Consider the following 14,525-nt stretch of genomic DNA (forward strand, 5'->3'; position numbering starts at 1 on the left):
CCTTCATGGCTACAGTGTATCCAGATGTTAACTGATTCTTCCAACAGGATTATGCCCCATGTCATATGTCCAGAATTGGATCCAAAATCACAAGAGTAAATTCAGCCCTCTGCACTGGACTCCCTGGTCACTAGGTCTCAATCCAATTATGCACCAGAGAAATAAAGTGGAACAAGTCCTTCAGAGTAGAGATCTGCAACCACCCAATTTGCAACAACTGTGAAAAGCAATTCAGTCAAGGAGGACCAAGTCCCTGTGGCACACTTTTGACACAAAGCTGTTCTGAGGGCTAAAGGGGGCCCTACATGATATTAGGTAGGTGTACCTAATAAATTGGTCACTTAGTGTGCATCCCATCAATCTCTAAAATGTACAGCACACTTAGAGCTATCAACTAAATTGGCTACAAGCCATTTTCAGAAAATCACAGCCACCAATAGTACTAGCATTCCTGGTGGAGCAGCATGCACACACACATGGGATCTATCTGTATGCTGTGCATGTCTTCACACATTGAATATTCCTCATTTGTCTTGTTCTTTGTTTACATTCTTTGTCTGGGTGTATTTTTTTTTGTATCTTTCTATAATAATGAAGATCAGGTAAGTAAGTAGTTCAAAATGTTTGTTCTGTGGTTTATTTTAATGCAGAATAGTATTCCTATAATAGTGTCTAGTTTGCACTAGAATAAATACTGCCACTTCAAAAGTAGAGAAAGCATGTTCTATCTTGGCTACATTTGGAAGTTTGTGTTATGTCAAAACAAACTTTCTGTTATATAATCTTCCGAATTTCATTTTCAAAGCTTAAAATACTTAAAATTCGAAGCTTAAGCACTGCACTTGCCAATTGATGAACTTCCATCATGAGTCCTCTGTCAGTTGAAGCTTCTTTGTCATGCTCACAGCTCCAGGTTTATTAAAAACGAAGGTGCTCCACAAAAAATGGAACCTTGTTAAAGTGAATGCTGGCATACTACATATACCAATGTCCATTATTATTAATTTTTGGAACAGGCTTATTGCTTAGATTCACATCACACACAACTTCTTTGTTTATAAGAAAATGTACATTCAGCCAGATATATATTCTCACCAACATACATATATAAAAATATAATGCACTGAAATTTTAAAATGGATGAGTTTTCTGGGTAAAATGAAATGTGTCAACAGTTATCTAAGGATATTATTAATAATCCAGTTATATATAATAAACATACTGAAACTAAATATACCAACCTTGGCACTTTGTTTCATTCTGCGGTAACTAGTAACAAGGTTAAGTAACCTTTCAGCTAAGAAAAATAGATATAAACCTGTTAAGGCAGCCAATCCTCGCCAAACATGAGCTTCTTCACTGTGAGTCTGCATTACTTCAGCACCCTCATGATGATCATTTTCTTCTTCTGCTATCATGGCCTGTTGTTTTTTTTTTTTAAAAAAATAACAAATAGATATATATTCATATTATTTATATTTTTTCTAAATGTTATGTCCCATATCAAAGACAGGTGTATGGCAATTTTTATTAATAAAAGGTGAAATTAGGTAATAAAGCAGGATAGAAATAGATACTCTTGCCAAGGATCCTGAATAGCTCAGAATGTAGAAATACTATAAAATCTTATAAAAACAAACATTATTTTAACCAAATTTTCACTACAAAAAAAAAATATTTCTAGGTCCTGGCCAACTTATCTTATTATCAGTCCTTTGAAAGTTCCGTTTGAACAAAACAAACAGGTTTGGCAAAAAATTCTATAAAATGAATTACTTTCAAAGCCCATCTATGCTTAAAATGTATTAATTTAAAATCAGTGAAAAATTTTTCAGAAAATTAGAATGGCACTGTGTAGTCTGCAATGTAAATATGGTTATGGGTTCATTCACTTGACTAAAAATATGGAAGTTTTAAAATATTTGTTTTCTGGATTTCTGAATGAATCATATCCTCCCCACTACTAACACAACAGTATACAATATTCAAGCAAATAATACGTGATTACCAATTTGGGTACCTGTATTAGTTACCTTATTATTTTCCCCCCCTTTATTTTGTAGGATAAATTTTTAAAAAAATGCTCATATTTAAAGAAAACATAACAAAAAGCAGATTGGTGAAAGTAAATGTAAAAAAAAAAAAAAAAAAAAAATAGGCCCGCCTTTTTCATGAATATTCGTAAACATAAATGAGACATCCAACCTAGCCAGGATGTTTTTCGGTTGGACTGGAATTTGTTTGTTTAATTCTGTCTAGAGGAACTTTTCAAAAAATATTTGTTCTTAAGGAGATGATTGATTAATATGGATACCAACCATGTGGCCAGGACTTAGTTTGAGTGACATTTAAAATTGACTATAGGCTTTCAGATGTATTAATCTCTTCTTCCACTAATATTGCAAATGAAGGTGAAAACTTTCTAATTAGTACATGTAAACTCTAAGAAAACCTTTCACAGCAGCACTGTATTAGCTATAATAAGGCTCTCATTTATAGTAATTTAATCTTAATGTGTATGCAACGTACCAACCATAATAAAATCAGAAGTTTCACAGTGGCCTGTTGGGTCATCCAATAGTCAGATAAGCTAAAAGGTCATTATAAGACTGATGATTTTATTATGGAGAGGAATACTATTTGGATTGTAGAGTAGCAACTGTCTGTAAAAAAAGTGAATACTACAGAATAAATTAGCATTCAATAAAACTCTGAGTTACTTGTACCTAGCCATTTCAAGAAAATACAGATTTAGCAGTACCAGACTTCCTCTTGTACTGTCTAAGAAATGGAAGAAATTCCTATTAAATAAAGAGTATAGAATGGCACAGGAGATGTAATTTATGAATTAAGAAAAACACTTCACTGTGTGACACAATCTCGTAACCCAAAATTTATAGGATACACATGAGAAAAAAAAAAAATTCATACATGTAATTATAGAAGAAAATAATAAAAAAGTAGGCTTAAAAAGAGAATGTAGAAGGATGATGATATGGTGAGAAGAAGGTTGCTAAATTCAGAAATATACAGTCAAAATTGTATGGCAGACATAGAAAATTTAATGGATATTCCTCTTAAATTTCCAACTGGATTAGTGCGAGTGGTGGAGTTTCCTCCTCCACCACTCGCACTCATTTAGAAAAATGCCAGGATTCAAATCTGAATGGAAATTGGAGGAATTTATAAAGGCCTCTTCAAATTCTGTAAAGCTGATCTGTCAGAGAGGCCTCCAATTAATCATTTTGGATTTTGCATTTTTCAGCCCACACAACATGCAAATCAGTCTGTGAACAAACACACTTACATAGACATAATACAAAAACTGTATAAACTAGTTGAAAAGCACATTTATGGCCTAAGTAGCCAATGCACCAAAAATTCCTAAGAATGACAAGAATGAACATAAACATAATTGAATGTTTACCCTTCCTATAGAATAAAACCTGTCTTCAAAGAGAGTGTGCCCGTTCATATTTTGAATGAATACAACAATTCACTTTTTTAAGATTATTTTGTATTATGAGTTTTCCTTATTATGCAATTTTTCAATAAAGGAACTTTTCACTCAATGTAGAACCTCCCTGGTTTATGCAGGGTTTACAACTAACTTCTTGAATGGTATCATATTGCTCCTGAGAATATTTACAATTTATATTAATGGCATAAAGGCTCAAATTACTAAGTCTGGATTTCTACTGCTAGAGTTTTTGGCTAATGAGTTAAAATTAGAAATTTGTTCATATAATTAAATCATTAAAATTATTTCTGAATGAAGCTATCATGGATTCATATATCATGAAATTATTTATTAAATATCAAGAGATCAAAAAACTGCTTATTGTTAACTTTTAAGTATTTACATACTATGCCCATGCTTATTCTGCAAATGGTGATATAGGGGATTTGCAACCTTTCGTGGGTTATATGCCAGGTTCACTCTTGTGCAAAATCTTGGGTGCTAGGTCACTATGTGAGAAATCCTTTGCTTCTATACTATAGTCACAAAATAAATTATATGTTTCTGAATTTGCATTTTGGTGGCTTCACTTTGAAATTAAATTGGAACACTAGCATGGCTGTTTGACATTGTGGTGATTTGCATGACAATACTTTACTGGAATAGTTAAATTATATTTTTTTGATACTATCTAGAATAGTCTCTGGTTCTGTTTTTAACATCCCTCTCTTTGCCATGAAATATTTACTTAATCTGTCCTCAGATATATTTCTAGAATTAGAAGAAATAATTTAATTAAATACATCAAATATCTATATTCAAATATACCAATTTGTGTAACGACCTGATTGCAAAGCATGCCCCTCTAGCATTTCTTTCAAATGGCCTAGAATAACTATCTACTTTTGTTTTGGAAATTTTGCATGGTTTATTATAAAATAATTTTGAAATATTAAGTAATTTTCTGCAGTAAAACAGTTCCTTCTTCTTAGGTTTTTTACAGAGATTGATACATTTTGCTATCATATATATATATATTTTTTTTTTTTTTTTTTTCCCAGCTCAGAAAATATATTAATAAAGCAGAATCAACAGTAAATTTTTACTTCATTTTCACACAATACAAGTTAATAAACACCTACACTTCCTAAAATAAAAGTCACTTTATGACTAAGTAATCTAAGATATCTGTTTCTTAAAAAAAAAAAAAAACTCACTATTCAGTATATTAAAATTATTTCATGTGCTTACAACAAACAAGTTTCACTTACATGAGGTAAAAGATGCAAAAGGGCATCTCCTGAGAGGCTTCCAATAGCCATTCCAACTAGAAATTGTAACAATGTGTGATAACAAACTCTTTGAATGATGGGAATGATTGCTACACTAAGTAACCCACAGAGGCTAATAGCTAGTACTGCTAAGGATGCATAAAGCCATGCTAAAAAAAAAGTAAAAAATTTTCTATTAAAGAATAAGGAGAGAAGCAGTATACAGTAAACTCTTTATATTAATTTATGGATCTGATTTTTTCCACAATTTTAAAATTTTTGTACTTATTTTCATTAAAATTATTTTCCTCTTAGATTGAAATAATGAGAAATTATCTTCCATTTCTTTAATAGTGTGATGTACCAGATATAAAGTGATTTACTTGATTATATACAATTAATATTACTATATATTTTAAAACATGGAAATATGATTTAATTACCAGAAAACTGGCTTCAGTAAACTAAATGTTGATGGCATCCTTACTCTTAGACAACACATCTGAGAGGACACAAATTACACTGAAAATAGATATGTAAAAATTTGCTTTCACCCATAGAGTAATCAATTGTTGGAACAAGCCTCCATCTAGTGTTGTGAAAGTGGGTAGTCTGAATAAATTTAATAAAGGATTGAATAAATTGCTAGAGGGGATTTAAAGATGGATTGATACACTGACAGTGGTAGAGAATGAAAGGGACCTGAGGGTGGTTGTGCAGGCAGATATGAAGTTCTCTGAGCAGTGCAGACGGACTGCAAGAGTAGCATGGTGTATTGTCAATGATATATAGGAATTTTTCTAGCAGGGATAAGGAGGTGATTATTCCCTTGTATAAGGCAATGGTCAGGCCACACCTAGAGTACTGTATACAGGTCTGGAGGCCTCATTTCAAGAAGGATGTAGAGCTGCTGGAACGACTACAGAGAAGGGCAACAAGATTAGTGAATGGAACAAAGGGGTGCTCTTACGAAGAAAGGCTTAAGTTTTGCAAATTACAGTGTCTGGAGACTAGGCACCAGCGAGGTGATCTGATAGAGGTGTATAAGGACTTGAATGGTTTGAGCATGCGCAATGCTGATGGGATTCTTCCTCTTGCTCAGAATAATCACCTGAGAGGGCATAAATTCAAATTGAGGAAAGACAGATGTAGGATAGACGTGTGGAAATTTGCCTTTAGCCAGCGGGTGGTTGGTTGGTGGAACAGACTTCCATCCCTTGTCGTGGAAGTTGATAGCCTAAATAAGTTTAAGGCTCAGCTGGACAGGTATTTTGAATGAACAGAGGGGTGAAGTGGAAGTGGTTTTTTTTTTTTTTTTTTTTATTTATTTATTTTTTTAATTTTATTTTTTATTTTTTTTATTTATTTATTTTTTTTGGCTGATGCTGCATAAGCTTGCTTTCTTGCATCAAATGCCTCTACTAATGCTAATGATCAGCTTTTCCCCCTCTTCATCATTTTTCACTGCTAATTAGGCCATTCCATCGCATGAACCTGCTAATTGCCCACCACAACTAAAAGTCCCATTGTATATCTTTAATATTGCTTTTTCCAAGGCTTTATTTATATAAAGTCTCACAGACATAACTGACATTCCATTTTTATAATTTTCAAACACTTGCTTTTTACTTATACTGTATTTTGCAGACATGTTTTTATTTTGACATCTTCTACAGCTGCTCATGTTACGAGTGGAGTTTTCGGTTCCCTACTGCCCTGTTTAATTTCCCCCCATTTAATTTTTCTATCCTTACTTGCCTAATTAATTCTTCTTTTGTTTTTAATGCCTACTTATTAGTAATCCATATGAAGCTATGCCCGCTAATATCCTCCCAGTTAAAAGGAAAACAAGTTACTTTTAAGTCCAGATATTTTAAGTGAATGTTATTTAAAAGTGTTGTTTAAGGGTATCAAAAACTCCACTTTAACTAGGCAGACCAAATACAAATGTATAAACAAATTCTCTTCATTACCTATTTTTGGAATGAAAGGGTGATTTCTTACACTTGAGAATGCTTACGTGAGCTAGAGGTATTCACTTGTTCATGTGAGAACCACGATTTCTAGCTCTTTTCTGCCCCAGTGCCAGCATTTCATAGCTCGTGAGACTCTCCGATGTTTATATGAGTGAGCTAACTTCTGTGACAGAAGTTACAGAAGTTAGCTCATTCGTATAAACATCGGAGAGTCTCACGAGGTATGAAATGCTGGCACTGGGGCAGAAAAGAGCTAGAAATCGTGGTTCTCACATGAACAAGTGAATACCTCTAGCTCACGTAAGCATTCTCAAGTGTAAGAAATCACCCTTTCATTCCAAAAATAGGTAATGAAGAGAATTTGTTTATACAATTGTATTTGGCCAGATATCAGATGCGCTGGACTTATGGCGTGATGTGGTCATCACATGCTTCAGGTACTTGAGATGACCAACCAGGGACCGGGATTAAATAAACTTTGGGAGAAGCTTCTAACTTAAAAAGAAGGGCCCCAGGAGGCCCCAAAGGGAGTGTGGCAGATGGTTTTGTGGTTGTGTGCTTGTGTTGATCATCAAGGAAGAAACCATAGCCAAGTGTTAGCCAGTAGAAGAAGAGATAGCCTAAGCCCAGCTCCTCCAAACAGAAATCCAAGGCATCACTGAAAGTCAAGTTTGGACCAAGAAAGAAACAGGATAAGTGAGAAGATTTTACCGAGTATGAAAGCAAATGGCTGGGATATAAGAAATCGAACAGTCTTACCTTAGGAGAATAATAATGACTAAAATGATTTCTTCCTAATATTTTGTGATCCTTCCTAGTATATCTTATGTCTCTTAGCATTTTGACTTGATGGGATATTGCCAATGAATAGATATTTTCAATGATGCATTTCTATGCACTGAGTTAAAGTTTGTGGCTGGGCTGAAGTAATAATGATGGCTACTTATGTGTAACTGCCATAATATGGGCACAAGCAGGTGACCATTATAATGAAGTAATATGTTATCTTATACTTATAAATGTCATGTTTTAAATCATGTATGATGAAAATGTGGTGCATGATTGCTTTTAATATTTTTAATAAATGTGTTCTGTTTTGAATGATTGCCTCTTTGCTAATTCTCATACACACAAGAGAAAAGACCAGAATTAGAAATAAAAATATATGTAAAAGAAAAGATTATTGTGGCATTGGAGATTAAACTACTAACATAGCGATATCTTCGATGAAATTACAATGCCAATCCAAGCTGCAGTGTTCAAGAGTCCACCCTTGAACATTGGGGGCACAGAGACTGTAGTCCTCTTTGATCACTAGACACAATACTAGAGGGAGTCAGAGTCAATGGGGTCTTGTGGCACCCATTGCATCCACATAAGAGCCATAACTACACTAAAGTTCAAAAATAATAGGAGCACCAGCCTCCTCCACACATAATTGCTCCCGTTACCCGGATGCTATAACACGTAACGAGAACCACTTCATAACGCTCATTTGCTCCTCTAAGGGCAAACTTTTGCACCTCTATGCCATTGTTCTTTTCTTCCAAACATCTCAAACAGTCAAGTTTAAATTTTGGAACATAACTAGGATACACTGCTAATGAAAATATTCACATCAAGTATTCTCAGTTATTTTACTCTGGGAGCCTTCAAGTTTTTATAAAGAGCAAAACATGAAATTCATCAACACCTTCAGAATCAACAGTGATCCACTGAATGGCATCCATAAAATCCAATAACAGTACCATGCAACATCATAGGGGCTCACACCTGGTGAGCATGGATATGTCCTGAGCTGGATATCAACATTCTTCTCTTTCTTGGTGATTCCTTTCTAGTCTCTCTCTCTCTCTCAGGATAACTTGGAAAATTTTTTTTTTTTTTTTTTTTTGGCTGATGCAGCATAAGTCTCAGGCTTCCTTGTACCATATAGCTATAATAATAATAAGGCTTCTTTCTTCACAAAACAAGCCATACCTTGCATCCTAATATACTCTATATAAGCTATATTAAAATGAAAATTACATGAATCACAATTACAGTGAATGTATAAAATCAGTTCGTAAAGTTCCAACAGGAAACATAAGTAATATAGTAGAAAAACATTAGCCATATATATATATATATATATATAAAAAACAGAACTTAACAGGGTGGGGGAGATAAAATTAAATTAACTTTTTAAAATTAAAATAATAAATTACATTTAAAAGAAAATAAAAACAGAACTATAACAAGATAAATTAAATAAGAGGCTGTTCTACTCATTTGTCAGCTGCGACAAAATTGCTGATATTTTAATCTAACCTTTCAGAGTTATTGAAAGGATCACTATCAAAGTTTGCTGGCCACAAAGTTCAGTCAGTGGACTATTTTTTGACGTCACTGTTAAAAGGATATATGTGGATAGTGATAGATGCTCCTGGAAGAGAGCATCCAAATCATAAGAACCTGAGAGAATTTTCAACAGGAATTTAATATCTGCTCGAATTAGTGTGCTAAGTGGCTTAAGGCTGAAATAGTCAAAGTGATTTATAGTGGTACAATAAATCACTTTTTCCAAAGTGATTTATAGTGGTATAATAAATCACTTTGTACAATAAAAAAGCAAATTTCTGGAGGCAAGATATCCTGAAAATTTCTCTGAACAGCTTTGAGTTAATACAACTTTCAATAAGGATTTCAAATGATTGAACCAAAAGCTGAGAATGGGGGGGGGGTATGGCTTTACAGAGTGGGACTGCATGTCTGTGATTACTGGATCTGTAGATATTCCTTTTTATGAACCTAATTTGTTCGAAAACTTAATCGTGAACTGGATATTTTTGTCAACACAACCATTGCCAGAGAACGTAACACCAACATCATTAACTGAACTGCTCTTTGGTAGTGGAAGAGAATTGGTATGCTACTTGATTGGTCTATTGTAGGTTGAATTCTAGATTTGTTATTTGTTTGTTTGTTATTGGGTTTTTAGGAGCATTAGCAACTAAGGCCATATTGCTCCAGGGATACGAGGTGGTCATTCTCTGACCTTTTTGCATCCTCCGTATTTGGTGGTCACAGGCTCGAACCCCGGTCTAATCAAGAAGCGTGTGCTACGCACTGCTGCTCCTGCCACCTGGCTATGGAGGCACCTGAATTCTAGATGATTGGCATTTGGAAGAATTGACAGATATTCCACTGGCAGCTGCCAACTAATTTAGTTTGTTGAGTGTATGCTATAGTAGGAGCTAATGGAAGGGAAATTTCAGAGATGATGGCACATATCTTGATATCTTCAAACATAGCAATTTGAACATGACTCCTGCAGAAATCAATGGACAACTCGTCCTGGATACCATATTCACATCCAGGACCCAACTCTTGGAATGAAGGATTGCAAGCATGCCTAATTTGTGATTCCTGAATACTAGACATTTTGAGTTTAGTGATGAGAAGTTTAAGAGGGATTTGGTCAAACATGCTGAAGAAGTCTGCATAGATCACATTCACTTCAAAAACCACAGTATTGGAAGAAACTGGTGGATGCAGGCCTCCCAATTAGGAAGATATGACACTGCTTGACTATAAATGGTTTGAGGTAATTTGAGAGGTGCCTCTATATTATGGTGTCAAAATTTTTTTGCAATAGTATTTTAAAGGGTGATTGGCCTATAGTTGATTCTTTAGGGCTATTTTTGAATGTGGGTATAGTGTTGATCTGTTTGAGGTGAGATGGATACCTTTACAAAGGGATTGGTTGAAGAGGATCAGGAGACAGTGTGCTCAGAAGTTGGTTTTTGATCTTCTTCCAAAAAATTTACCACTAGCAGTTCATGTAGAATGTGCATGAACAAACAAGATGCTTTTTTGTGCCAAGTGCTAATAGCAAATTATAACTTAAGCAAAAGTTTAAAGAACTGTTAACAACTTCATTAATATCTCTAAGTCCAATGATATTAGCCAACAGGTGAAATAGTTTCCTGTAAAATACTTGAATGTGTGACAAAAAAATTGAAATTCATATATCACTTAGTGTAACAGTGAATGTATAGTTCAAGTTCTACGTATATTTCTGATAGAAAAAAAAACCACTTTGCCATATGTCCGCAGCAGCAGTAGCTTTTCATGGCAAAGAACTAATTACTTGCTATTCCCTCTATTTAAGTAAATTGGGTGGGTTGGAGGGATAAAGATCATTATTTGATATACCTAAGTAGCTAGTATTGAAAATTAGTGAATTTTAGTTTTTATCAGTTGAAGTTTTCTTAATTAAAATTAAAAAAAACAGATCACTAAAATCCACTATACCATGATAAGAATGTAATGAATCAAATGATATGTTTTTGTGAGATGATTCTTTTTCTATTTTAGTACAGAAACCTTGATCAAGCTGGTAGACAATTGCAGGGCAGAGGTGAAGAAATTGCAAAGGAGAAATGGCACTACCTCCATGACTGACATTATGAACTTGTAGGATTTCTGATGCTGTCAAGCACTAATTAAGAAAAAAATTAAAAATTACTAACAGAAATTATATCCAACATTAAAATACACAAAACTTTCATTTTAATTATGTATACAAAATATTTTGTATATATTACAAATTATAATGCACCATTATGACCAGACCTGCAGTAAATGAATTTCAAGGATGCTTTATTTTATCAATTTAAAAAATTACTTTTAATTGTGCTATCTGTATAGTAATCCTGTAACACAAATCACTCCAAAATTCCATTTACATGGATGATCTAAATTACAACTTGGTATCATAAGAGTTTAAAATTATGTAAACACTTGTTCTGAGCAATGCAGGGAATTATAATTGCAGTTCATTTAATAATATTCACAAATTATTAATATCAATAAACATCCTTAAATAAAACAGATGAACTCAAACCAATAATGTTAATTATCCTTGTGGTTAGCAGTGGTCATGATCACTGTTCTTCCACAATAGATTGGATTTCTGCCATATGAGAATTTTTGTGTGTGCTATTTTCAATTTTAAGAAAGGGTTGTATGGTTTTATCTCCCAGAAACATGTTTTTCATCTGGCAGCACAGGCTAAATGACCAAAAAATACATAAATTACAGATGCACTATAATAATGCCTGTCTTAGCTGCTTTAATGCTTAATTAAAAATCAAAATTAAATAAATGACCAAAAAATACATAAATTACAGATGCACTATAATAATGCCTGTCTTAGCTGCTTTAATGCTTAATTAAAAATCAAAATTAAATAAAGAAATAAGCAATATTGTTAGGCTTGAAAAAAAGTCCCAAGAATATAAACAGCACTTCTGCACTTTCTTCTCACATGAAACAAAGAAAAAAATAATATTCAGGTCAAGATTGTCATATGGCTTTAAGCTTTAAAGCACATTTTTCAGAATTTGGGTAGCGTCTGTAGCTTCGTTACTCTATTTATCCATATACACAAAAGAGTGCTATTCAGACTACAGGAATTTCAATGAAATTTGATACAGAAGCCTTTGATAAAATCCAGTCAGATTCAGTTTTGTCCATATTGGATAACTTCAGCTACCACTTTATGAAAGGTGTCTATCTATAACACACAATTCACTCTCTTCCATCCCACTGAAATAAAATATAAATCACCATTCTACATCCAAGTCTTAAAATATATACAAACTTGAATGTTGCTAAAAAATTCAGTGTATATCAAACAAATTCAAATTCTAAAGAAGCATGTGCATGCACAAATGTCATTTATATCAATATAAAATATTGTGGCTGCTATTAATGTAACTACTAGTATAATTAGCCATGCTTTGTCAGTCAAGATATAAAACAACCTGTGTATGTACAAACCTTCAATAAATGAGCTGTTAAACAGCATTTACTTAATAAAGGGACAAATAAACAATTTTAATATACGATTGAAACCCATTTGAACATGTAATCTTTGAAGCAGGTCTAACCTTTCAAGTTTTGATGATTGAACATTACAAAATTATGTAATGTTCTGTTTATAATTAGTTTCCTTCTCAAATTCATTCAATACAAATTGACAACTTCATTTTCACTCCCAACATCACCATATGGTGGGCGAGTTTAATCCTGCCAAGCTGAGGACACTAACTGATGCTCTCTGTATAACTGATTAACGTGGCAGTATTGATTTTGCAATAGTTGATTTTTTTTTTTTTTTTTTTTTTTGTCAGTTACAATATTTTTTTTATTTATTAAAACTCATTGTGTTTACAAGAAAATTGGATGCCGCAAGCTGTCAACATCAAAAACTAAGACTTACTCATAAGTATACAGGGAAGTTAGAGGGAAAATTACAGGGTAATTCAAATTTGAGCAACCTAAATGAAAGAGCTAATTTCTTTCATTTGGAGAACTATAAGCAATTCTTAAAAACCACCCTGGTGGCAACTATGTCTCCACATGCAGAAGTGGTTGTTTGGTTACACTTACACAAACTCATCCATACCATTTGGGTGTGAGGAAGCCATCATGATATATTGTAAAAATTTGTGGCCCCAAAGATCCAGAGATTTAACATTGCCAGATAATTATTTGTGGGGATTGTTGAAAGGCAACGTGTATAAAAATAATCCCCACATATTGGAGGAACTGAAATACAATATACAGAATTTAATTTCGAACACAGACATTCAAAATGTTACAAAAAGGTGTCGTGGAATATGACAAAGAGTTTGTGCATGTATTCAAGAAGGTGGAGATTTCAACATGCATTATAATTATTTATTATCATTACAGTTATTATAATTACTTGATTACATAATTGATAGCAAAAGATAGTCAAAGCAGTCCAGGATGGAATTGCACCAGAGTGCAAGGAAACCAGGCTCTTGCTGCACCAGCCAAAACATTAGTTCCTCCTGTATGTAATGATCCAACTGGCCTTTAAATTTCTCCTCCAATTACCTATGGAGCAATTTATTCCAATGATTAACAACTCATTGGTTAAAGGAAACTTCCCACAATTCAGTCTATTACACTTTCTCCTTATTTATGTCCCCTGGTTCTAGTATCATTTAATGAAAATTTTGCCTCCATTCATTTTGCTATCAAAATGAATCTCAGAGCCTTATAACCTTAACACTTCCCTTCCACCCCAATGCACTTTGTTACCAAACTCTGCAGCTTACATATTTGAATTCTGTCATGGTATGGGTGCCCTTTTGCCAGTCTCACTATCACCACCCAAAAAATTCAAGGCACAGCAACTGCTGGCAAGGTCATGGCCAGTGTCTTTTAGAATTCAGAAGGTGAACAGGATAGTCCATGTCAAATTTTCTATCACAAGGTTCAACAATCAATGCACAGTTATTCATAATTCCAGTAACATGCATAGCAAGTTACTGGAATACTGTGATCAGGTAATTTCTTGAAAATTACCCTATCTATAATTTGCAAGAAAAGGTGCAGGAAATTGTCAAATAAATAAAATAAAAAATAAATTTATTTATACTGTTTTGCCACTTCAGCCAGAGAAGTTTAAATTCATAGTTGTTTCACTGAAGTTGATATAACAGTGAAAAGTTAACAATGGACCAAGCAGTTTTTGTGGCAGCATGCAGGCTTTAATCAAAATTTTGAATATCTTTCTTCATACACATTAACCATAAAGATTGATACTAATTACTTACACTCTTCGCACCACAACAATATCACTTATTATGCAGGCAGAACATTACAGCCTATGTCTGCCTTCGCTGCCAGCATCAGTGCCTTACTATGAAATTGGAAAAAATTAGTCAGAGTGCTGGTAGAAGACCTTGAAATGAAGTAATAATGTGGTAATCACAATATGCAAGTTATCTTGTAAAA

At 33.6% G+C, this 14,525-nt stretch overlaps 1 protein-coding gene across 1 annotated transcript in view; it reads right to left on the reverse strand.

Annotated features, from left to right (window-relative positions):
* Nucleotides 1–14,525, reverse strand: part of LOC150075271 (zinc transporter ZIP10-like) — a 175,671-nt gene that overhangs the window by 41,164 nt on the left and 119,982 nt on the right. The window contains exons 5-7 of the mRNA XM_090388269.1: nucleotides 11,004–11,190; nucleotides 4,732–4,901; nucleotides 1,242–1,421 (exon numbers count right to left, since the gene is read on the reverse strand). Of these exons, the coding sequence (XP_090244395.1) occupies nucleotides 1,242–1,421; nucleotides 4,732–4,901; nucleotides 11,004–11,190 (537 nt within the window). The remainder of the gene's footprint in view (nucleotides 1–1,241; nucleotides 1,422–4,731; nucleotides 4,902–11,003; nucleotides 11,191–14,525) is intronic.

The sequence above is a fragment of the Mastigoproctus giganteus genome, chromosome 14 (genome assembly GCF_048544385.1).
Source record: "Mastigoproctus giganteus isolate SK-2022 chromosome 14, ASM4854438v1, whole genome shotgun sequence".
NCBI classification, from domain to species: domain Eukaryota; kingdom Metazoa; phylum Arthropoda; class Arachnida; order Uropygi; family Thelyphonidae; genus Mastigoproctus; species Mastigoproctus giganteus.